This window comes from Panulirus ornatus, chromosome 59, assembly GCF_036320965.1.
Source record: "Panulirus ornatus isolate Po-2019 chromosome 59, ASM3632096v1, whole genome shotgun sequence".
Taxonomy (NCBI): Eukaryota; Metazoa; Arthropoda; class Malacostraca; order Decapoda; family Palinuridae; genus Panulirus; species Panulirus ornatus.
In genome coordinates, this window is record NC_092282.1 from 2,390,181 (window position 1) to 2,416,876 (window position 26,696).

The 26,696-nt window shown below is 40.1% G+C and overlaps 2 protein-coding genes across 2 annotated transcripts in view; both read right to left on the bottom strand.

The window, feature by feature from the left end:
• Positions 1-244: 244 nt before the first annotated feature.
• Positions 245-14,042, bottom strand: LOC139767149 (uncharacterized). The gene is made up of 4 exons (XM_071696174.1): positions 13,790-14,042; positions 4,754-5,683; positions 3,064-3,163; positions 245-2,929 (listed from the first exon to the last, which is right to left on the bottom strand). Exons 2-4 carry the CDS (start codon positions 5,623-5,625, stop codon positions 1,004-1,006), a joined length of 2,898 nt encoding a protein of 965 aa, XP_071552275.1. The 5' UTR covers positions 5,626-5,683; positions 13,790-14,042; the 3' UTR covers positions 245-1,003.
• A 4,753-nt stretch (positions 14,043-18,795) lies between these two features.
• The window catches only part of GlnRS (Glutaminyl-tRNA synthetase), a 34,361-nt gene continuing 26,460 nt past the window's right edge, over positions 18,796-26,696 (bottom strand). The window contains exons 10-13 of the mRNA XM_071696423.1: positions 25,846-26,017; positions 23,701-23,863; positions 22,424-22,644; positions 18,796-21,770 (exon numbers count right to left, since the gene is read on the bottom strand). Of these exons, the coding sequence (XP_071552524.1) occupies positions 21,524-21,770; positions 22,424-22,644; positions 23,701-23,863; positions 25,846-26,017 (803 nt within the window). The 3' untranslated portion in view covers positions 18,796-21,523. The remainder of the gene's footprint in view (positions 21,771-22,423; positions 22,645-23,700; positions 23,864-25,845; positions 26,018-26,696) is intronic.

Consider the following 26,696-nt stretch of genomic DNA (forward strand, 5'->3'; position numbering starts at 1 on the left):
ATATTGCAATGTTGCGTTGAAGTGATTACATAAACATATTTAAGATTTGCCATAATTCGGAAAAAGTATGTACGGTTCTGCAAGCTTACATTCACACGACCTGCAGTGACACAATACATCTTGGGTCCGGCAGTCAGGATGGAACGTTCTCACGTGAAATGTAGTTGACCTAAGAGTGTTCTTGTATGAAGCAAATTGGCGAGAAAATCATGCATTGTCAAAGGTTGATAAAAATTAATACAACTTTTAGATAAAAAATCCACTTTATTACAAAAAGTCTGTTGGTTATCCTTTTGGAAGATAAGTGCAACTTTTCACGTAGCACCTAAACCATTCGTAAAAAGAAAAAAGCAAAAAAATAATAGTAATCACAGAAAAGCTTTCACACATTTGTTTCAGAAGACTCTACAAACTTCGACCTCGTATGCTGGAGTTGAATTCTTGTCCTGGGACTGAAGATAAAAAGCTCATTTCCCATCCAGCGTCCTTTCCATCACAGGTTGCTATGAATATCCGTTCTAAGCTGACTAGATTCTTTTATATTATATATATATATATATATATATATATATATATATATATATATATATATATATATATATCATGGGAGCCTTGCAGTGTGAAAATATTTCCAATATAGAAAGCTTCTATTATGGTGTGACCCTACAAACATTCACAGCCGCTCGCTTAAAAAGTATATGTATATAATCATGGTAAAAATATTCGTTTTTAGTACATAACCAATACTTGAAATAAATTAGCTGTCTTTGGCATTAGCTAAAATTTCACTAATGAGTACATTTCAATAATACTGTGTATTAGAATTTATTAGTAGGAAAGTCATATCATTTAGTTTATTATTCCTATAGGAAAATGAATATATATCCTATATGTTAGTAAATACATAATATAAATACGAATATAAATCACATACACAGAAGTACCTTTACTTAAGAAACATACAGGAACATTGTAAGATAAAGTAATCTATGAGATACAAGTGTTACCGATACTTCACAGAACTTTTCAAAACTGACTCGATCTCGTCAGCGAAGCGCCGTCCGGTGGCTGCAGGTACAAAAAGCGTCGAGTGGTTGAGGTAGAAGTGGAGATTCTGAAGGTCTTCATGCACCTGGAGATTGATGTTTAGCGTCACGAGGAAGTGTCTGATTGGGGACAGTGTGTGAATGCTGGTAGCCTCAAGGTAATCCCCACACCTGCAGAACTCGGTGGAGTCTCTGACGCTAACATCAGATATACAAATGCTGACATCTGGGTAGCGAGCTGGTCTGTAGTCTATCTCCCTGTCTTCCCCATTCTCTAAGTTATAAGGAATTTTCAGAGGGACAAGCCTACGTCCCCTAGGCATCTCCAATTGCTTTTTGTTCACAGAATTGACCGTTGTCCAGAACTTGGTGTTCCAGTCCTTCGGTGAGGCCGTTATGGTGATGACGGGCCGCTCAGACGTCACCTCACTATCACTGTCATCGTCACCCTCATTGTCCTGCCACTCGTAGGGCGCCTCCGGCCACCTGTAATGCACGTAAACTTTGTGCTTCACCTCTATCATGCCACTCTCAGGGTCGGCGCCAGCCTTCACCAGAAAGTTCATAATCGCCGCACTTACACAGGTTGTAAAGCCACTAATGTAAGTAACTCTTTCCGCTTTACATTTGTTAATGAAGTCTCTGCTTGTTGATGGCTCAATAGTTCTTTTGATGTAGCCATTCTCCTCCACCTCATTTTCTTCGCCGTTGTAGCCACCAGTTAAAATATCATTATTATTACTACTCACTCCACAATAACTTCTAAGATTCTGTATCAGCTGAATTTGTTCATCAAACTCATTAGCTTGGCTGTCAGTGCCTACTCGCGAGTCTGCCTGTTGAGGGTGTTCAACTGAATCCAGCATGCACTCATCAACAATTCGCTCAGCTAAAACATCATCGAGAAGTTTAACAAATGTATCACAGATCACGACTTTTGTGGCCTTATCCACAAAAGGTTTGGGAATACCCAACATAAGCTGGCACTTGTGACGAAAAGCTTTGTTGTTGTTGCTGCCGCCTGTAGTGGACGTGGCATCCATGCGGCTACCAGTAATGGATGAAGGATCCACACTGCCACCAGCAGCGGAGGGAGGATCCACACCGTCAACTGTTGTGGAGGAAGGATCCACGCGGCTACCAGTAGTTGATGAAGGATCCACATTGCCAACAGTAGTGGAAGAAGGATCTACATGGCCAACAGTAATGGGGGAAGGATCCACACCGCCACCAGTAGTGGAAGAAGGATCCACACATTCACCATTATTTGAGGAATGATCCCTGCTGCCACTAGAAGTGGATGTGGATTCCAGACTACCACTTGTCGTAGAGGAAGGTTCAACACTACCACCAGTAGAGAGAAGATCCACACTGTCACCAGTAGTAGATGAAATGTCCACACTAACATCAGATTTGGAAGAAGTATTTACATTACCACCAGAAATCGAAGAGGGGTCTAAACTATCACCACTAGTGGAGGCATATTCTACACAGCCACCTAATGTGGAGGCGGGGTCCACATTACCACCAGAGGTGGATGTGGGATCCAAACTGCCACAAGAAGTGGAAGTAAGATCCACGCTGCCATCACTAGCAGACCTGTCATCCACATTACCAACAATGGTGGAGGCAGGGTTCACGTTGCCACCAACAGTGGAAGTATGGTCCGCAGCATCACCTGCAGGAGAGGTGGTGCGTAAGTTACTAGTAGCGGAGGTGCTGTCAGTAGCGACGTCTGAAGCAGAATTGGTGGCGCTATTACGCGCCCTGTCACATGAATCCCTTAAGAACGACACAGTACAAAGAGGACCACCACGCAAGCACTTGTGTCGTCCTTGTACGTTCTCCATAATGGTCCATTTACTGTCATCCTCGTCCGCAACCTATAAAAGATTAAACTAATATCAATAGTACAGCACAATACAACTGAATAATCATAATATCAATACTCACAAAAACTACATGGGGAATAAGGAATGACCAGTATGTTGATCTTCAACGGCAAGAGGCAACAAACCTGTACGTGGAACGGATGGCGGGGCAAAGTACACAGCCATGGGGTCCTTTGCTTTCCCTGGTCCCGCTGCTTCAGTCTCAGCCTCATCCATGGCCATCGACTGAAACAAATGCTTACTATGACTCAAAGAATAGCATCTTTTATCCCTAATTCATCCCCTTGACCACAAAGGTACAACACTGGAAGCGTAAGAATTACTCATCTCACATCAAGCTCACAGTACCTGTTTTTTGAAATGTTACTAAATATTTCTTCCTTCCGATTCCATTCTACATAGTATATGTTATACTGTGTATATAAATGTACACTTCACAGTATAAGAGCTGGTTATTATTCCCTACAAGGGGATTGGGATTTTCTTCCATAAAAGTTCAAAGGCTAGCCTAAGCTATATTATGCAACCTAATCTTATGCTAGGTTAAGTTCTACCCTATGTTGTTTTGTTATGCTAGTATGTAGGCAAGTTGTCTTGTTATGCTAGGCAAAATCGTTTTAAGGATAGATTTTTAAAGCTAGGCTAAGATAATTATCCGGGATAGGCTTAGGCTACAACTTAGCCTGAGCTATATCATGCAGCCTAATCTTATATTACGCTAAGTTCTACACTATGTTGTTTTGTTATGCTAGGCAAAATTGTTTTGTTAAGGTTAGGTTTTTAAAGCTAGGCTGAGATAATTATCCGGGATAGGCTTAGGCTACAACTTACCCTGAGCTATATTATGCAACCTAATCTTATATTAGGCTAAGTTCTTCTACACTATGTTGTTTTGTTATGCTAGGCAAAATTGTTTTGTTAAGGTTAGGTTTTTAAAGCTCGGCTGAGATAATTATCCGGGATAGGCTTAGGCTACAACTTAGCCTGAGCTATATTATGCAACCTAATCTTATATTATGCTAAGTTCTACACTATGTTGTTTTGTTATGCTAGGCAAAATTGTTTTGTTAAGGTTAGGTTTTTAAAGCTAGGCGGAGATAATCATCTGGGACAGGCTTAGGCTACAACTTAGCCTAAGCTATATTATGCAAACTAACTTATGCTACGTTAAGTTCTACCCTATGCTGTTTTGTTATGCTAGGCAAAAGTTTTATTAAGGTTAGGTTTTTAAAGCTAGGCCGAGATAATTATCTGGGATAGGCTTAGGCTACAACTTAGCCTAAGCTGCTAAAACTTACCCTACGCTAAGTTTTTGTCAAAAACCTTAGCCTAAGCTACGGTATTGCGCAAGGCTGTTTAGGATTGGGCTATTCTTACAAGTATATGCGGTATTAAACTACAAAATACATAGATTTCTATTCCCAAACTTGCATCAATATATTGACGTGCTCTCGTTTAGAGTATACGTGAAGACTTCCAACTGGGTCAAGTTGGAAAAAGGTTTTATTAAAAAAAAAAACAACCTAAACTGGTCAAAACAACTATTTCCTTTATGAGTTTACGATTAACTTGGTAAGCACAAATAACCACACCGGTTCAACACTTGATTTCGACAGTATGAACCTAAGGTAAGATAACAAGGCCTCTGACCTGACCCTTCAGAATCAGGATAAAGACCTCGCAAGCACACCCATGGGCTGCTCCGTACTGCTCGAAGGTTGCTCCGTCGCGATCAAGGGTCGAACTTTCGCACCAATGGGGATAAAACTTCCCAGCTCAAAGAAGGATAGTTGTCAGCGATGAACATCCGCTTACCTGCAAAGATGGTTCACGGCAAGCTTAATGTGTTGCTCCTGCAGGGGCGACGCCGACCTGAGGACCAAGCACAGGTGTAGGGGAGCCATAACACGCAAATAGACCTCCCTGTCCTCCACCTTCGTGAGCCACACTACTTCCTCCTCCTCATCTTCCCTCTTTTGGCGTTCGTATTCCTCGTCTTCACTGTCCGAATCAGATTCCACGTCGCCCCAGTAGTCGTCCATGACTTTGGCGGTGACTACGGATGTGTTGTTGTGGTTTGCACTATTTGCCGTTAAGTCTTCGCTGGTGTTGGTTGTTGATAAAGATTGATTTGTGTTGTTTTCTACTAAGTCTTGCCTGGTATTCCTAGCTTCTAATTCCTGGCTGTTATTGGTTACTGTTAAGTTCAGATTGGTATCTGCTGTTGCTAAGTCTTGACTGGCCTGGGTTACTTCTAATTCTTGGCCAGTACTATTTGTGCTCAAGTCCTTTCTAGTACCATTTACAGGTAAATCTTGGCTTACGGAAGATTCTGGCAGGTCCTGACCGTTGTTGGATGTCAAGTTATGACCAGGGCTGGTTACATCCGTGTCGTCGTCGCTGCTGCTGGCTGTAATTACGTCTTCTCCATCACTGGTCGCACGTGAATCTTCCCCTCCAATCGCTATGGGAATATTATCCCTCTTATTGGCTGTCCCTAAGGCTTTCCCGCCACTAGTCGAAGCCATCATCTCTCCACCAGCCGCTCCCTGGTCCGTGCTCTCTCTGCTCTTTACTACAGCTCTACTGATGTTGGTGTCGTCCACAGCAATGACGGGGTCGCGCTGGGCCACAGCCTGGTGGTCACCTACAACGACGGCTCCATCCTTGTTGCAGACGACGCCCATCCCGATGCTACCTGCTTCTCTGGACTCCTCCCTATCGTAAGGCACTGTTAATGTTTACCTGGGAAAAACCGTGTAAGTAGTCAATGCGTATCTACTAACTTGATTAAATTCTTATCTTAGGCATGGTTTACATTCTATAGGAGTCATTTCTGGGAAATATAGATGTAAACAATGGGAAAATAGTTGAACTAGAAATTCGTGCCAAGGAATCGCCAAGTCGATATAGTTTATAGACAATATATATGTTCCTTTTTGGTAACGAGTGGAGACATTTTGTTAGAAAATAATGTCCTATATTCAATTCCCTTCTTTCTTTTAATCAACTGAACTGACTGTTGTCTGAATGCAAAAACATAAATGTAATGCCTGCTATGATTAATCAAAAATCTTCCATCATTTACGAAAAATTATTCATGATTCTACTATCTATTAATCGATCAAGTGTTACAATCACCATAAAGCAATCTTGAATGATTAAAACAAGCTTTTAATAATATAGACATTTGGTGAAAAATGTTAAAAGAATTTAATTTGAAAGACTACCATTCCAGTGGGTGGCGAATATTATCAAGAAGCAACTTAAGCACTAATTACCCTGTGAAATTAGCTTCTAAAAAGATTTGTTTTTAAAAATTAATCCATTTTTGATAAAAATATATTTCACACTTAAAACTAAACAAGGCTATTTAATTGCAGTCCAAATCTACAAGAACAGAGGTATATGTTGCCTAAAAGTCATGAATACGCAATAACATGGTTTGCTTCCTTGAACCTCAACCTACATTGGCCTACTGATACACCAAAGTTAGACGTCTCGTAATATCCATCAGCAAAACATGATTTATAAACCAATACACTGTGCTATAAACAGGCATTCATACTCTTGAATTTTGCCTTCTAAAACCTTTCTTGACCATAAATACTTTCACTACAAAAAGTAAAAGACTGGTGCATGGACAAATCAGATAACGTTCACCCAGTTCATGAAGTGTTCTCTCCATTTGATGGGGGCCATTTACAATATAAGCGGATTTGGTCTTAGAATTAACTTATTCTTAAATCACCTAAAGAACAATGAATGATTTTCCGGTAAGGCATTCTAAGGCCTAAGCCTAAGTAACCCATTCGCTGCCAGCGGCAACCACAGAACTTATGCTCAGTCAAGTGTTTCAAGATGTGATTACTTATCTAGATTTTTTCACGCTCAAATTAGCCTGGCAAGGGTATACATGGGTTGGACTCGAAAGGCCACACAATGAAGTAGCTGGGGCCTTGACCTGGCCATGAAAAAAAATATTAAAAAGGTACATGGGTGATGGACGAAGTTCCCGTCCATCAGTTCTTCAAACTATATAGTCAAGTCGCTGTTAGAGGTCACAACTGGAAGTTCGGCCAGATGATGAACTAAATATCCAAAACATTATCAAATTCCAAAGTTTCTACGAAATACATGTGAAGGTAGATGGCTGGGTCCCTGCGAGTGTAAACTTCCCAACAAACACAAAGTAAAATATCCTCCTAGTATGAAGGCGACAGTGATCGAGACCCTCGTGTATTAAATCTACCTGACGAGGGACGATGATACAGCTCGAACACGATGGTAAGGCCCTTGAGTATAATGGCCTGATCCTTCACGGTCAGGCAACCGTACCAAAGGGTTGTACCGTGTGCTCAACAAAGACCTGTTGAGGCAGGAATAAATATATTCTGCACAAAGTCTGTCGCGTCGCCGACGTACCTGTCACTGCCACAAACATGGCGTACATCACGCTCCAAGCAAGACAACTACAATACTGCACTTAAAAACACAGTCTGTTGACGTTACTCTACATAAGAGGGGGTCTGTAACGTTTTCATTTACAAGTTTACGCAAGTCGTTATCCTACTTACCCTCATATATATATATATATATATATATATATATATATATATATATATATATATATATATATATATATATAGTTTTCCCAAGCTCAGATACGGGTAACCACCGGCTAGATACGTCATAACTGAACAGTTCTGTCCACCCACAGGGCTTATAATACACCCATATAGTCATGGAATGTTTATGCTCTATACATCATCATGACACTGTGCCATTAACTGTACAAGCGACGTTCTCCTCACTGGTGTGAAGCTATAATGCCTTGCGATGACCTCTCCTGGGGCTAGTGATGTATACATGCTCAGTGTCCACAAGCTGCAGCTGTCCCTGTACACACTTGCATGCGAGGGCCAGGCCAGATCTTCATGTGAAGTTCACCGTGGGTGGTGGTCGTTTGCCTCACATCTAGGCGGAGTCCCCACTGCTCCGAGGGCAAGAGATGCCGCACCTCCCCACTCCGGTAGAAGGTACACATGATGCACGTATGGTAACCATCCTCCCGCCCATCCCCATGCCTTTTAACATATAACCCTGAGTGAGAGGAGGGCATTCCTCGCACCGCAGGGGACAGCAAACAGTTCTCTGGACCACTGCCGGGTGCCACACTAGCACAAACTTTATCCGACGTATTCACATAATAGCCTCCCACGCACTAGAGTTTGCCTCGTCGGGCGCCAGAAAGCATTGTGTCTGACAGACTCCAAAGCAAGGATCACATTCTGTCTGCTGGTCCACAAACCTCGAACCCTGGTACACTGACGTCGACATGGTGATCACGATAGCCTCCTGATGTCTGTATGATGTCCCCAAAGGCAACAAGCCTATACGGCACGTGACTCCTCAGGCAACCACGTACTCAGCAACAATCCTCAAAAAATCAAGAAAAATGCAAAGCAGCAGTAAAATCATCACCCTTTGCTAATCTTTCCTCTACCTTGATCACTGTCCAAACGCTTCCTACACATTATTAAATTTGACACCCTAGCCATTACATCCAAGGCATCACAAATGACCAAATGTCTAACATCTTTTGACATCATATAACAGGAGGGAGGTGTTGCAGGGGCAAAAGCTTCAGCCGAAGGCCCACTAGCTCCTTAATCCACCACTGGTTCCAGATTAACATGCGCCTTCTCTCCCGCCGTTTGACCCTACGAAACTCTACGATACATTTATTGGTTCTACTACTCAGAGGCTGCTTATTTTGCGCCTGGTTCCATCTATTTTCATGATGGAGCCGACGTAAAAGCTCTTCAGACTGCTACTAATGTTATGTAACGGGTGATAGGCCTCCACATGCCTCGGAAAAAGTACTATCTCGTGCCCTTGGTAGTATAGCTACATGGCGATGGCAACTATACCCTTTAGGTCTGCAAAAAGTTGTTCTAACAAGAGGAACATAGGCACGGATCTTCCCCAACCCTATCCACATGAACGCTGACAATTCAAGAAGTTTCCCCGCCCACCCTTCTCTCCCAACTGCATGTAGCAGAGAGAATCGACCCCCACAGCTGTGGAGATCAGTCTGACCCAAACACGTGATGTTGCACACAACGCCCCTATATAAGACAGCCCCACCACTGCCTCTCATGGTTCCTCATACAGGAGATACACCACCAGAAGCAGGAACCATCACACCATCCCAAAGGATGTGACCTCATCCCCGATCATCCACCTCTCAAACTTTTCAATCTTCTACATTCTGGCGGTACTCTTCCCCGCAACAGGAAAACTATTACAGTAGTTCCCAAAGCAAACCCAGACGACGTCACTGACACGTTACGACTCACTAGCCTACTATTCTGTCCGTGGAACGGTGGAACACACCGACGACTCTTGCACCAACGGCTGGCTGCCTCTCCCCATCGGCTCCATTTCTGGCGAAGGGACAGCTCACGCAGTAGCTTCTGTTTTACCAGAGAAAATCCCTCAGTATCGCAAGGCTACCTCAGCATCTAATCTGTATTCGACACAATTCATCTGGCGTCATATCTGCCCAGCTAGCACGGTGGAGTCAAAGGCCTCCTCATCCGCCGGATATCCTGGTGCCTCCGCAACACACCAGAACGACTTCATTTTCAAGGACTCGTGTGTCAAGTGGAGCGATCTGCTTTGGAGCGCCCCACAAGGAGGCGTCCCAGTCCATTACACATAAATACCCTTATGGACGTCTTTAATGGCTCCCTAGAGTTTCCCCACTTATAATAGTGGTGTCCTAATTCAAAGGCTTACGATACACGCCACCTAACAGACTCCCGACCTCCTTCCAATGTATTGATTTAACCCTCGGCTTTCGACAAAGAAAACCAAACGAATGTTGCACGACGCAAATCTAAACCCCTCACCCTCAGTGGCGCAACTCTGTTGTCAGACGCTTAATATAAATATCTAGAATTTGAAGGTGGGCAGTCATGAGTGGGCACACCCTACGCAGGATCTCTGAGGAACCTGCTTCGAACGCCTCGCTCTACTTCACTCCCTCGCCCACAGAGCTGCTAAAGTAACCCTCCCTCTCCTCCTCACAGATACAAATTCTTAACACGATCTTGTACTGACTAAACGTAATCTACTGCATTAAATCTCCACGGTTGTTGAACAACATGTACCCACATAAGGACGGAAGTTTCAGCCACTTTCATCGTCCAAGAACCCAACACAACACTTACTGTTATAAAAGCCTTGTATCCAGGAACACGTGCCAAGTTTACATCTGTTGCCATACACAGAGCCCTAACGATTCGTCTGCTGCAGCTTCAGATGCCACTGTACCATAGAACTTCGCTTGCTGCAAGTGTGGAGTGCAGGCTGCCTGCACAGCTTTTCCTTCACCCTTCCTTCCACCATAAGAGCCACCGCCCTGATCCGACGCCCTCTGGACCTCCCTACAACCAAAAATACCTGTCTTCCTGAGATGATACTACTTACAGCACTTCAACCCTACAAACTGGCAGGTGTACCCTCCCAGCCTCTAGACTATGCAACACCTCCTTGCAACTTTGACGGCGTCTTCTGCCCCATGAACCCTTCTACATCTCTATCCACCAATACATGCTGTGACTTCTATGTCAATCTCAGAAGTCTTATAGGGTCTACCAATACCAACATTAAAGATACTCTAGCCTACTAAACCTAAGGATATCTCAAACGTGGTTCCCTGATCATGTGAGGGTACTGGAGAATGAAACAAATTTCACAGCTAATCTGTCGAATATCCTGTATAAAGTCTGATAGAGTAACAATCCCATTTTAAAACTACGCAACTTCAACAGCAGTTAAATGTGCAGCGTTCCGCCTGCTGACCCAAAGAGCCAAACCCCTCGTCTACACACTACCGCAACATATCGCGCTCAATAAAAGAAGCCAAATTTCACAAAGAAATCAGTAATAAAGGTCATATAATGTGCCATCCCTACAAAACGAGTGCATCTGCACACCATATTAAAAATAAACAGACCTGAACAACTTTACCCATAATCTCAAGCCCAGCTTCCCGCACCCTCCCCAGAGAGAGAGAGGGATTGGGAGGGGGGATGATCACAACCACTTGTTGACGATTTCAGTCTTCTTTCTCCTATCAAAAGTTTGCTAATATTAAAACAACTAAACGAAAAACTTATATCACAAATCAATAAATAAAATGTCATAGGCTAATAAGTATATACCACAATACAAAATGATGTGCATGCAGAATACCAACATAATTATACATAATACAATATTCGTTACAAGTTATCCGTAAACATACAGGAAAATCAGTTTCTTAATAAATTGCCACTGGGGCCACTAACTTGAAGAGACAATGATACCTCCTGAGACAAAAAGACAACTACAACAAATCGGCTCCGTGTCAACTCAGCACAGCTTTCTCTTTAAAACTAACCGTCATTCTCCTATCTTTTCCTTTATAAACCAAGTCTCACAATCATAATTTTCACCCCTACCAGAATGCAGGGATGAAGCCCTGTTTGAGTGGAACCACAAAAAAAAAAAAAATCAAACTAAAATCTAATAAAAAAAAATAAAATGCAGAAAATTAACATTACGTAAATTAAATCATTTGACACGACGAATGAGGCACATGAAAAATAAGATATTTTGTGATGACATATACAGCTGTCTGCCGATTAAGTGATGGCTTTACTAGTAGCCCACACCTGCCGCCATGGGTGGGTCAGGCTGGTGATGGCCTCGTCGCCCATATCAACCCTAATGTCATGGCTAGTAATGTCCTCAAGAAATCGTAGCTCTTTTTTTCATGTTGACTCCTATCACGAACAAAAGTCGATATCAAGGCACGACTTTAATTGAATTATAGAGAATTATGAAACGGAAAAACAAACATGGGAAAGTATTTACGATTTTTTGAGAAAGTGAAGGACCTGTCTTTTGAAATGTGCCAGGTCATAGTTATTGGGAAAGACGTGAGAAGGTACAGATTTCCAGAGCTTCGACGTGTTGGAAAAGCAGATATCAAAACGGCCCACTCTCGAGTTGCCGATGGTCACCATACTCATGTGACGTAGCAGCTTGCCGAGTATTGCGTGGTCTCGCTAGTGGAGGGGGCACACAAGCAGCCAGCTCGGGAACAAAAAACCAAAGTATGTCAAGATCTTATAACCAAAGCGGCAACTGAAGTTTAACGTACTACCGAGCTTAAAAAAAAAAGCTTAATCCCAACTCCAGCATTGAGCTTTCTCAGCTGCCCCTGAGTTTATCTGCTACTTCACTCAATGAGGTATGAAGCCTTTCCTTCCAATCCTCTGATGCATATTCATGTCAAAATGTTTATTGCCATATGAAGAACTATGATCTCATCTCCAACACTGAACAATAAAGTTTCGTTAGATGTTCAGAGTTAAACTATCAGGATATGTGCAAAATGTACGACGAACAAATACAACGTTAGAGTAAGCTAGGTTGCAAGCTGCCTTCAGATACTATTGATAAGATACTATCTAACGAATAACAAAAATTCCAACGTTAATCTCTTTGTTATAGCACTGGGGCCAATCCATAATGTAAAATCAATCAGCGCTGTTTTACATCCCAGTTGCATCATTTCCTTCAAACGTAAAGACACCTAGTTATTAATTCAACTTCTTCAATATTACCCGAAAATATGATCTACAGAGAAATACGTAGTCATCAAATGATAAGAAATGGAATTATGAAGGAGAATTAAGTTCTTGTGGGTCTCGGAACATAACCGTCAAGTTAGATTTGCCTTCCCTTTTCCTTTCCCTCAAAACTAAGTTAATCTAAAATTTTGTCAACATTGCACACACACACTCTATACAGCACAAAAAGGCAACTCCACACACACCACTTTTTCTACTTGTATAATGGAATTTCTCAAGACTTCATTCAAGACATACCAATTATCTTCATCTCATCTCCACCAACCATCGTCAATCCCAGCATTATTTAGGACATATCTAAACCACTGATACTCAAATTATATCGCCATAAATTTTCTCGATGTCTATACCGCAGGAGAATTAGAGCTGAGTTAAATCATGCTCAGGTATTTGCTAAAAACTAGTTTCAATGACAATGTATTTGGTTAAAGTTAGGTTTAGTTAAAGCTAACATTGGGTTCGGTGATACATCGTTTGTACTTAGGTTAATGTACAACTGGAGGCGACAGATTTTCTGCCATTGGTCGATGACGTAATGCGTTACCACTGTCCCGACCCATCATGTCAACACTGGTTGGTAGCTCATTATCATGGGGTTTAGGGTGTCTAAACGTCTACGATAAGCAGTACTTTCTGGCGACTACAATCATTTGGCACTTACTGCAATATATCAATATATCTAAAGCACTACATGTACTTTCCTAGAGCACTGTCCACAGTACAGTCCCTTTATAATTCTTATTCATTACAAATAAAAATGGATCAAGTAGACCTCGAGTTTGTAAATAAAGTCTCTGTATTTTGCACTTAGCAACTGCGCAACTATGATGTCATGTATTCGTAGAATGTTTTTATATGTTGGATTTTCATGTTTTCCCTACATAAGCATAATAAATATTTTCTATAAAACAAATACGTGTATATATATAGAAATACACCCAAGAATATGTACTCTTATGAAACAGGAAAATTCCGTTACCTACGCAATTGTAATTTAGAACTAGCCATTTATCGCCACATCAAGTGACTCATCCTCCAGTAATGAAGAGTATATTGACAGAAAACGTAAATTCTAGTATCTAATATCCAAATATCACTATAACATAAACTGACAACAACTGAAAATTATATGTTAACTTACAAAGGAATTGAAGTTATACTGCCATCCAACGCCAAATATACATGCGTCGCACGTATATTTTCCGCCAAACCGTTTATAATCTAGGCGTGTTTTGGCAGGTAGACCTCTACAAATCTACATGTTCACAGCATACCACTACATCCGATACAACATTTACGCTACTCTCCAGGTAGCGGTAGATTCCTGGGAAACAGTTGCACGTCTATCACCTTCCGAGTCAGGAGCCGCACTGTCCGTGTCGACCGTGTGCGAGGATTTGTTTGTTGGCGCTGTTGTCGGGCGCGTGACGCCACATGGTGCAACGGCAGCCACTACTAACGCCGCATACCTACCTGTGTTAACTTGTGGTTTCTCCTGTTCTAATGATATGGATGAATATATCATGCCCATGTTGTTGAATATGGCTGATTCTTCGCGCAAAAGGTACACATATGTATTTCATACCAATGAAATAATTAACGAATCGTTACTTTTATCATGTTATTGAAATTGTTCATATCTGTAAACACTCATGACAGGATAAATGCATATATTTGTTTTAATGCTTTCTTCAAAGGTTTGCTCATGAATATATCACGTAAAACGAAACAAAAGAATATTCTCAGAATAAATGTCTATCTTAAGCATTTATATTTTCAAAACTGGATGTTTACCGTAGCATCTCCATGTATACTTTACACAAATATTGACAAGAGACAATCAGAGGACATCTAAGTGTTTAAAATAGCTAAAAACACAAGTATCACGCGAGCAAATGCACACGCATGTGTAGCCAAGTACACATAGGCACACATCTAGGTCGTGCTTGGTGCCAGATTATATTACCGTATGTTCGCATGTATTTACTGTATTTTCATGTATGCGTAGAAACACCTCCATACATGAATGTAATAAAAGAGCTACACGCGAGTGCTTTGCTAATGAAGAATAAAAAAAATGAGCTTACATCTTCCTCAAGATATACCACACTCAGACAACAGCAAGTAATCTAATACCTATGAGGTCCAACTATGCGTCATAATCCAAACCTGAAGAATTAATCAGGAAAAAGCGGAATACAGTATATTACCTGGCGCTACACTAAGTCATACTAGCTACAAATTAAAATCTGCTTACTAGAGCTGTCTATCTGTGTCCTATATGCAGCCAACCCTATTACAGAGTTACATGAGATTAAGGAACCAGAGGGCAGCATGACGTTTACAGTAGATGGTGTAATAATGGCCACGTACCACACCTCAATAGTCGCCAGCTTACACCACTCACAAGCAGCCTGAAATCCCACTTATGCATCAAATCTACCCCATTTTTTGCCACCTGTACAGCAAGCCTTTTGCAATTGAATGTGCTCCTCCTCCTTCTTATAGGAGAGTATCCTCTTGAATGTTTAATATTAATTATATTAACTTCGGTGGTCTGAGGTTACAGTCAATATAGTGAAGTAGATCGTGTAACTGGTAACCTTCAGTCACTGAAGAGATGGCTCCATGGCGTAAGTATAAATATAGGGAAAAAATGACATGAAACTTACACACTTTCATTACAAGAAAACTCAATAAATTATGGACGAAGTATAGAGGTTATCATACGAGACCTAAGGTTTGGTTTGGCAATGAACAGGTTTGTAAAAAATTTTCAATAGTACGTAAAAAAACTCACATTAGTTTACAACACAGTCGGAAAATCTGATGCCTTCTAATGATATGCCGGTATTCATGTTTCTTATATACTTCTGCCAGGTTAATGGTAACCTATATCATGTATTCCCTCGTCTTTTCTAGAACGAGCCTGTTGTTTTGGTATGCAAAGCATCAACAGCCAATTTATGCCATTCCTCTGACTGATATGGTAGCCCCCAGACCGTTTAAGAGAAATCAATTCGGGGGGGGGAGGGGTTCCAAGATTCTTGCTTTTATTTCCAAAATGTCTACTTTATAGATTCATTCTTTTTTCCTCTGAGCAAGCAGTTTACCATTTGAATACTTCTACTATAATTTTCGACTATCAACCCACTTCCTTTTTTTTATGTATTGTCAAATAATAGAGATATGGCAGTTGAACACATCCTAGATCGTTTATGTACATTACAAGAATAATATTACACTCTGAGCCTTGGGTGTATGCACTTTTGAGTTCGATTTTACGAATACTTGATATTTTACTTGTACTTTATATTCAGATTTTGTACCAAACATGAGCAATGGCTTCAATCTATCTTGGAAAACTATTTTTGTAGTCCAGGTAGATGACGTCGTTATTATTTTCTATTACATCTAAATGTTGGTATTGTTACAAGATCACAATCAGCTAAGTAACAATAATGGTAACCAAGCCATTAAGCAAGACACTGTGGCTCCAGTAGAGTTGAAATCGTTCTCAGGGAACCTAATTCACCACTGATCTATTATTATATAGCTGTAAGTATAAGCTGGGAATTTGGGATGAAAACTGAAAGTTTAGAAATCATAGATATTCAAAAGTCTGAGTGACGATTACTATTTCACGCAGGTCAAACTTTCCCTATTTTTGTAATTTCAACACGTCACACAATAATGGATGAGTGAATAAGTCTGTTTTTGGTGCTACCACCATAACACGGGAAACGGCGAGCAAATGTCAATGGACTGAACCAGGGTATGTGAAACGTCAGGGGTAAACCATGGAAATGTCTGTGGGGCCTGGAAGTGGATAGGGAGCTAGCTGTGGTCTCGGTACATTAAACATGACAGATAGAGATGGCGTAAACGAATATGGCCTTTTTTGTCTGTTTTCCTGGCGCTACCTCGCTAAAGCTGGGGTAGTGATGCTGTTTCCTGCGTACCGTAGAAGGCGACTAAAAGGGGAGGGAACAGGTGGCTGGAAATCCTCCCCTCTCGTTTTTTTTTGTTTTTTTTTTCAAAAGAAGTTAAAGAGAAGGGGGCCAGGTGAGGATATTCCCTCAAAGGCCCAGGCCTCTGTTCTTAACGCTACCTCGCTAACGCGGGAAATGGCGAATAGTATGAAAGAAAAAGAATATATACGTGTATGTGTGTAAGTGTGTGTGTCTGTGTGTGCCATTCTTCGTCTGTTTCCTGACGCTACCTCGCTGACGAGGGAAACGGCGATTAATGGGAGGAATGGGATGTATTTAGGGAAGCAGTGATGGCTTGCGCAAGGGATGCTTGTGGCATGAGAAGTGTGGGAGGTGGGCAGATTAGAAAGTGTAGTGAGTGGTGGGATGAAGAAGTAAGATTAGTAGTGAAAAAGAAGAGAGAGGCATTTGGACAATTTTTGCATGGAAGTAATGCAAATGACTGGGAGATGTATAAAAGAAAGAAGCAGGAGGTCAAGAGAAAGGTGCAAAAGGCGAAAATGAGGGCAAATGAGAGTTGGGGTGAGAGAATCAATAAATTTTAGGGAGATATATCTCCTATAAAGCACTAGCTGTTCATTTCAGACATAATACTTGTTTTCAAATACATCTTTCCAAACATCTTCACTCTATATATTATGATTTAGTAACAGAAATACTGGCTTCCACTTACTACTTGCTTTTTTCATAGTGTAATTCAGCAGTTGTTAACAGAGTTCTGAAAGTCATTTTCAAATTATTCCAGACAGCTGAAAGCAATCATAAGCCACTCTTCCAGAGAATAAGGCTATAGTCTTTTCAACTTTTTTGTTTGAGAACAAGATAGATCAAAAGATACTTCAATTGGATGCTGCCCTGACTGCAAGCCTGGGCCCTACATTGTGTTAATGTGGATTTTATTCCATATCATCTTTTATCTTTGGCATATTCTATCTGCATTAGCCACCTAACCTCACAAATATAGCATCACAGTAAACTTAGTGCACACTCTTACCATCAAGTGGTGCTCTCAGCATGGCATTACAAGCAATTCTGATTGAATTGTCTCTGTTTCTTCTTTGGATATATTTGCTGCAACATGAGCACTGGTGCATATATCCACCAACCAAGTTAACACATGCACTCAGTCATCAAGTAACAAGGTCATGCATGTACAGAACACTCAGTAATGAAAAACAAAATTACATATACCCTATAATTATCCATCTCTCTCTTGCCAGCCGAACCAGCTTTCCAGCACACCATCAACACCACTCCATCAACATCCAACAACAATACATTTTTCTGTAGTGGTAAGAATATCTGAGCAACTTCATATAAGAGTACAAAAAACAGTGTAATTACAACTGACATGCCTTTAAGGTGTGATACTCAGAGCGTGGCTCATGCCAAAGGGTTTACAACGGTCTCCATACATCTGACAACAAACACAAACATACAGGGGCCTCCATGATATACTGGTAAGTGCTACTGACCATCAGTCAGCATGGGCCTGCATGGGTTCGAAAACTCGATGCAGCAGTCAGCCCAAACCCAACTCAGGTGTTCATCCTCCCCTTAGGCTGGTTGATAAATGGGTACCTGGCTTATGCTGGGTTAGGTGTGTGTGTGTGTGTGTGTGTGTGCACAAATGTAAGTAACGATATGTAAAGGGTTAAGAGTCAGGGCAACATGAATGTAATACTCTCTCCCCAGAGTACACAAATAAGAACACACTGTACTGTATATACTGTAGAAAGATACATGTCCACAAACACAGGGAAACACAAAGACAAGAATAAAATTTCCTCTGACTGATATGGTAAAATTACCCTTACACAAAATGCATTTCAATCTTAGAATTTGCAGATGTCTATGTGTGTTTTGTTCACTTCATATGAAGATTATTCATACTTAGAGGTTCCAACTATAATAAACAAAACACACTGTAATGACATAGTGAACTGTATATAAAGCAAGGCACTGAAGCAGTCCTAAAGAGCTGCCATTAACAATATCATCTTTTCAGTAACCAGTCAAAAGTACATCACATTTTGCAACAATACACAATGATGAACTAAGAGGTAAATGACACATATAAAGTGATGATACTTTTTTTTTCTGCTAGTTACATCATGTTTTGCCAAATTAATGAAAAGTAAATGACACTTGTAAACAAGATATTCTCCTTTTATTAAAACTGATTCTTCACACCTCCTGGAAATGTCTATAAAAATCAGTCAATAGTCCTTCAGCAACTATATAACTATAATCCTTCATATCATTATCATCTAACCCTTAAACTTCTCTACCATTTGTTTCCTGGCAATACCTCACTGATATGGGAAACGGCGATCAAGTATAATAAATGAAATAAATAAATAAAGTGAAATGAAGTGTTTTAGATATCTGGAAGTGGATTTGGCAGCAAATGGAACCATGGAATATGCATATATTCCTCCCCTCTCTTTTTTCTTTAATTTTCCAAACAAAGGGACAGAGAAATGGGCCAGGTGAGGATATTCCCTCAAAGGTCCAGTCCTCTGTTCTGGATGTGGAGAGGGAGCTATGGTTGTGGTGCATTACACATAACAGCTTCAGACTGTGAATGAATGTGGCCTTTTTTGTCTGTTTTCCTGGCGCAACCTCACTGAAGAATGGGGTAGCGATACTGTTTCCTGTGGGACGGGGTTTCATTGCATTATGTATGACAGCTACTGAATGGATGTGAACAAAAGATCTATTCTTCATCTCTTACTGGTGCTACCTTTAATAAGCATGAAACCATGAATAAAAGATTTGATAATATTTTGTTCTTCCTTTTGTTATACTTAATTGCCATTTTCAGCATAGAGGTAGCACAAGGAAAAGCCAAAGAATGGCCTCAATTGCTCACATCCACCCTCTAACTGTCATGTATAATGTGCCAAAATCAGAGTTCCCCTACCGACATCCAAGCCCCACAGACCTTTCAATAGTTTCCCCTGACTGCTCCATATGCCCACACATCTCTCATTTCTTTTTTTCCCAATGACTTTACTTCCTCTTACCACCAATCACTACCCTTTCTCACATACCCATAACCCACCTTCCACATGCCAAATGCATCTCATACATGTAAATATTACTTCACACCACTTTCATCATTCCTCCCATACTATTTTCTCTATTCCTGTATTCTAAAAACTTTCATTCTTGCCTTCACAAAAAGGAGATCAGACATCCTGCCAGCTGCCCCATCAGCAAGAGTTACATCTAAAAGTCTCTCTTTATCACACTTAACAAATAAGTAAATAATCCAATAAGGTTTGCCTACCACCAACCCCACTCGCCCAAGTAAACTTCTATTTATAAACTGGGCATTCCTAAACACCAGTCCTTTTTCAGCAAGCAACTCCACATGCTGTTCACCAACTTCATTCATATTACTGCATACCCTAAGCCCCCTAATTATACCCATGACTTCCATATTACCCACACTTGCATGCAGTTTATCCACCACTTATACCAGATCCTTACATCAAAATTGTTTATACACTCGCTCAGATCCCCCAAAAAGCAATCACCTTTCTTCTTTACTAAGTCGACAACAGATGCATAAGTGCTCAAAACCACTCACATTTCATTTCTTCTTTCATTTTTACCCACACCATTCTGGGCTTTACCTCCTTACACTTTTTCACACATTTCCACAACTACTTCAGCAGAAAAGCCACTCCCTTCTTTGCTTGTGCCTTCTTACAAATCCAGACTTTACTCTTTGGACTTTCTCTAACTATTCTTCCCCCTTCCTCTTGACCTTAGTTTCACTCTGAGCCAGAACATGCAGGTTCTTTTCCCCAAACATACTCCCTATTTTTCCCTTCTTTTCACCCTGGTTACATCCATGCTCATTCAGACACCCTAGCCTGTACTTAAGAGGGAATTGAGCACTTCTCACTTGGCTCCTTCTTCCATCCCAACTTTTAAAAAAATAAAAAAATATGGAGGGGAGGATATTGGGCTCTGTGCCCCCACCACTTTCAGTTGATATCTATGACATGCAGAAAACACAAGGGTAAAATCTTTTTATTTTTACATGTTTGCCATTTCCCCCTTTAGTGAGGCAGCACCAGGAAAAGAAATGGCCTCATTTGCTCACTGCCACTGTCATGTATAATGCGCCAAAACCAGAAACCCATCCACGGCCAAGCCCTACACACATTTCCATGGTTTATAACAGTTTGAGAGCAACTTTGAATTAAGACTTGGAGGAAATGGAATCCTTTAGGAACCTGGGAGGGGATTTGGCAACATATAGAACCATGGAGGCTGAAAGGAGTCAAATTGGGAAAGGGCATATGAAAAGAGAAGTTAGAGTCTGTATGGGCAAAAAATGGGTGTGTTTGAGGTACAGCAGGCCCTACAGGGCTACAATGTATGGATACATCTTCGGCCATGAACGAAATATGTTTACAAAAAATTTTAATGACATGGTATATGTATAAAATATGACAAAATAAAAATCAAAATAATTCCATTTTAGTATAAGATAAACAAAATAATGTCAATACAAGCATCGTGGGAACACTGTCATTGTTATCTACAACCTTGAGGGCACAGCATCTTGTCCGTGGATTTTATATGGCTAAATTTATTTTTACGTTGTTTATCTTTCATTTCCCCAATGGGCCATTTCTTTCGTCTGTTTCCTTGCGCTACCTCGCAAACGCGGGAGAAAAAAAAAAAAAAACTCATTTTATAAAGATTAAAAGTTTTTCATCCTTGAAAAGAAAAAGTATTTTAACGTATGACAAGGAAACACAATACTGTGGTTTGTGAGTTAAGAAAGTTGTGGAGTAACAAACATCTTCTGATTGTTCAAAACTATTATCAAATTTATCACACCAAAATATGATACACTGTTAAGGCTCACTTTTGCCCTTATCTTCTTTCAAACCAACGGTTTTATTAAACACTAAACAGTTAGCAGTGGAGTCAGGATCCACAGAGAAGAAGCCAATACGCTCAAATTGGAACTTGTTATAAACCTTAGCCCCTTTGACAGAGATGTCTGCCAGTGCTGCAGAAATAGTGAGGGAATTGGGGTTGACATCACTCAGGAAACCTCCTGGAACCACAAGTGGATCCTCTGGACATTCATGCTTAAATCTGGAATAAAAAATATTTTACAACATTTATGATCCAAATCACCTGTTATATCATGAAAAAATATATCAGACATGCTTCAACTCTACTTAGTAATTCATAACTATCAGAAAATGCACAAGAGGCTACTAAAGCACAGTACATCATTTGACAGGATAAGAGGGCAAAAATGTGTGAAGCATCAAAAAAAATAAGAGCATATTACTCACATCAACAAGCCAAATACATCAAGAAGTGGGAGAGAAAGGCAACAAGCAGATAATACATATGAAGACAGCTTGGTGCAAAGGAAATCAAGCCAGAGATTAGAAGAGTTAAAAAACTATTATAATACTACTATTACCGCCAAAATAATCACTAAGTTTACTATTTTTCTATTAAAAGTTAAGAAAAAAGGAAAACACCTTGAAATATGGATGCATAATTGATAATAATTGAAGGGGCCAGCCTTTAGGCTGTCTGGTGGTAGGAACTCTTTTGTGATTATTCAAATTCAATCTTGGCAACCTGCACCTCTCTCAGATCCATGACTAAAAAACAAGTTCATTTGTGATCTCACAAGGGTTGGAGTGTGGGATTATCTCTCACTGAAAGTTGAAATGTGACTATCATTCAGTATTTCATTCATATAAACTCACATGCATTTTAATACTTACAGACTTTCATACTGACGCACTTCACATTTGATAGGATGAGCCACCCAGTGTATGAATGCCTTCGGCTTGTTTCCTTCCGTAGCTGGTTCACAGGCAACTCTGAGGTGGTCAACTTCACCATTAGTTCCCCTTACCACCTCTTCCATCCTTATGACATAACCACAATGTCGCAAGCCAACAGTCTGCTCTGGGGTTAATCTTCTGTAACCTTTTGTTTCTTTCTGTAGGGACACACAGTATTCTTGTTTCTCATATAGATATAAAAAGAAAAATCAATACTAACCAAGATATACATATTCTCTAACCAAGCCAATGCAAACCTTCAACTTCTTACTATAAAATTTTAGACTCATGCAATCTTTGTGGCTTTTGGGTTAACTTTATGAAATGAGTAAGATAACACAAAAAAGAAATCATAAGTTACTGTAACCCTATGATCTCTCATACAGGACTCCTGAAGATCTGAGACAGTACTCCACACAAAAACAGCACAAGGTGGACCCCTCGATGGCACTATACTCTTTTCCATCCGCTAACAATGAAAGAGCCTTGTCAAGGGTCTTCTACCTTGAATCATTATCACTTGTAGAGGGAGCTCACAAACACCAATATGTTACAGTATATACTGAACCAGTAAAATGTATCTATAGTGCCCTTACATAACAGTAAGAGAGACAACAGTGAATGCTCAATTTACACAGTAAACTTGGTATGGTGTATAGAAGAGTGGTTACAGTGAGTTTGGTAGCATGCAGAAAACATCAGATTCAAGAGGAGTAGTGAAACTTCTGGAGGGGAAGGGGAAGGGGATGTGTGGATGTAGTGTTTGCTTTAGAGTCGGCATGAGAAATATTTGGGGGAAAAGAGTGAACTGATAAAGAGCTTTTACTAGATGAGTAAAGCACATGTGTGAGTGTGAAAGTAGGAGCTCTTCGGTATAATATTCATATATTATGCACATCTCTAGCATACATCCTGTGTACTGGATAGCAGTCCACCATCTACTTATTCAAGCTACCCCTACCCATGATACAAACCATCAACAAAGATTCATAAATCAAATTTTCTCATCATAACAGTTTTCAACTTCCCACAGATTAACAATGTTGAGATCTCTGACAAAACAGTGGCTTACATGCAATTTATTATGACCAAGAAACAAAGCCATTTCTATCCAGAATCATGGCTACAACATGAAATCTCAATTTAAGAATCAAAACCCTTAATAAATATGGCAGAACAACTTATTAAAGTAAAAAAAGAATGAAAGTACCTACCTCTTGGAAATCTGAATGTTCAATCCAGAGTTCTTTGTCAAAAATGACAGTGTGGACACCTTTGTCATCATTTCCAGGAATATTAGGTACAGTTATAGTAACAGGTTCACCATGAGGGTAGTTGGTAATAACAACTCTTAATGGGTCCAAAACAACCATAGCTCTGAAAAAAAAATCATAGGCCCACTTCATCACCATGTTTGATGTTCAGTAATTAATGATCATCTATCATTATACAAGCCTGACTTTTTGGTGCAGAAAATAAACATACAAAGAAAGTGTACTATCCTAGATGTGGGCACCTTCGCCAAAATTCTGCCTGAGGCAAGGTTAGTTTGCAGCAATTCCCATATATCCTGCTTGCAGCAGGATAATGTTGTTTTCTGCTACTACACAAATCTTTTTAACTTTTAGTCATCTGTCCAGTGCTCTTGTGAACATTTCAGCACTTATGCCTTAAATCTAACCTCTTTAAGCAAAACAAAGAAAAGTCATCAGCTTTCTTGCTAGGCTCTACTATTTTTGTCTGGAGCTTTCTTGAAATATTCCAAAGAATTCTTGCAGATTTAGTTTCTAAGTCTCTTTTACTTTGAGGTTTGTAATTCAATCATACTGAAAAAGGCAGCAGGTGGGATGTCAGATCATTTCTTGGTGGTGATTGTGGAAGTTTGTGGTACTTTTAGGAAGATGAAATTACATGTGTAAAAAAATTAGTGAGACTGAGGTTGGAAAAGAGGTTTGTATTAAAACATACCAAGAAAGTCTGAATGAAGTATACAGAAGTACATCTGCAAGTGGTGTGCAGAAGGTACAATGTGGTTATATGAGAGGTGGGATAAGGAAGTTAAAATGCTAGTGAAAGAAAAGAAAGGTGTATCATTCCTGTCTGTAGAGAAGGAGCATGAGTGACTGGGAGGTGTAAAAAAGAAAGTGGCAGGAGGTCAAAAGGAAGGTATGGGAGATAAAAGAGAGGGCAAATGAGAGACAGAGTGAAACAATTAATGAGATTAAGGAAATGTTCTGAAAGGAGATCAATAGCAGGAAGCAGGGAGCAACAGTGATGGGTGTAGATGGAAAAAGAAAAGTAGTAACAAGCAAAGTAGAGGTGAATAGAGATGGAGTGGTCATTCTGAAGGACTCTTGTATGTGTTTCATGATAGGGTTGTGTGGATGTGGTGTGTCTGGGATGAGGTGGCAAGAAGAGTGAGAGTCATAGCAAAAAGTGAGGGTGAAAAGGAGATAATAAATGCCTTGTGTTAAATGTAGTGTGGCAAAGCAGTAGGAGTGGATGGGATGTTAGCTGAGTTCCTCAAAAAATATACGTTGAAAGAACTGTTGATTGGTCAGTCAGACTTTTCAATACGGTAAACCCTCGATTTACCAGACTCCGATATAACTGATTTTGGATTTAACAGACCGCAAAAATAGTGATACAGTACATCAAATTAATCATTTAAAATTTTTTACCTCCTCCTAAAATATCTTAATAATCTCCCTAAAGTTTAATGATACTCTCTCACCCCAACTCTCATTTGCACTCTTTTTCAACCCCTGCACCTTCCTCTTGATCTGCTGCTTTTTCTTATACATCTCCCAATCAGTTGCACTCATTTCCTTACAAGTTACACCCTAATGCCTCTCTTTTCTCTTTCACTAAAAACTTTTCATCTTCAACTACACCTCAACAAGGTTAAATTCAATCTAATGGACTTTAAGCATAAACGGACACCCCCTCCCCCTATTAGTCCATCAAACTGAGAGTTTACTGTACATGACTGGCCCTAAGTGAGGTGCCTGAGGATTGGTAGAGTGCAGTTAAAGAGCCCTTACATAAAGGTATGGGAGCAAAAGTGAATGTTTGAATTTCAGAGATGTTAGCCTGTTGAGTATACAGAATGAATGATAAAGCTAATTATACAAATGAATAAAAGAATGCAAACATCTATGCAATCATCAGAAGGCCAGAGACAAAAGTAAAGACATCACAAGCCATTTAATGTCCATATTGCATCAGACTGAGCTTCTCAACCTCATCTCACCATGCCATGATCTAGAAAGCCTGGACAGATTACCGTATAACTCTTACATCACTGTGAACAAGCATCAGCCAAACTCTAATAACCACAACAAGGATCAGCAACTCACCTATGAGCTGTAACATTGAGAACATCACGCACACATGCCTCCAAGGCATGTGGATGAATGACTATTTTAGCACCAGTTAGCCCAAGAGAAGCACAGAAATTGTTGATGGCTTCAGGGGGAAATCCTCGACGACGCAAAGCTGTCAAAGTGAAGAGTCGAGGATCATCCCAGTCTGAAAGATGAGGAAAATGGGATGTCAGCACTAAATCAATCCTTTTAAACAACATAAAAAAGTAATGACAAGTCTATACATAACAGGTGGTCAATGAATTATTAAAAGTTTAACACATGTAATATTGCCTATAAGACTATGAGTTAGTACATATTCTTGATTCTATATATCCCATGAAAAACCTTTCTAAAGCATCTGTACTCATACATCTCCATACCTTTAAGTGTTGACTATACAGCAATCTTCAAAATATCTGACTATAAAATTCTGAGATGGTTTACTTTTCAAATAAAAGAGCTACTGTTTTCTTATAAATTATTTTCATATAAATTTCATTTTAATATATTTCTAATATATCTCCAGTAAAAGCATCTTTGTACATGTCTATCACTCTGCAGCCAAAGATAGCCTCCCATGTAAGATTAGGGAACTTGTCAAAGACTTGAGATGAAAAACAATATATTATGTATTATACTTAAGCAATGTTTCCCGCATCAACAAGGTAGTGCAAGGAAACAGATGAAGAATGGGCCAACCACCCACATACACATATATATACATAAACACCCATACACGTACATATACATACATATACATTTCAATTAATACATACACACACATATACACACATACATATTCATACTTGCTGCCTTCATCCATTCCCGTCACCACCCTGCCA

Bases quoted from the DNA above. Each gene is read 5' to 3' on its own strand.
- LOC139767149 (XM_071696174.1), bottom strand. From the start codon at position 5,625: ATGGGCGTCGTCTGCAACAAGGATGGAGCCGTCGTTGTAGGTGACCAC. The intron at 3,164-4,753 runs GTAAGCGGATGT...CATTTGTTTCAG, and splicing joins GCCGTGAACCATCTTTGCAG to TCGATGGCCATGGATGAGGC. The intron at 2,930-3,063 runs GTTTGTTGCCTC...AATCTTTTATAG, and splicing joins GCCATCCGTTCCACGTACAG to GTTGCGGACGAGGATGACAG.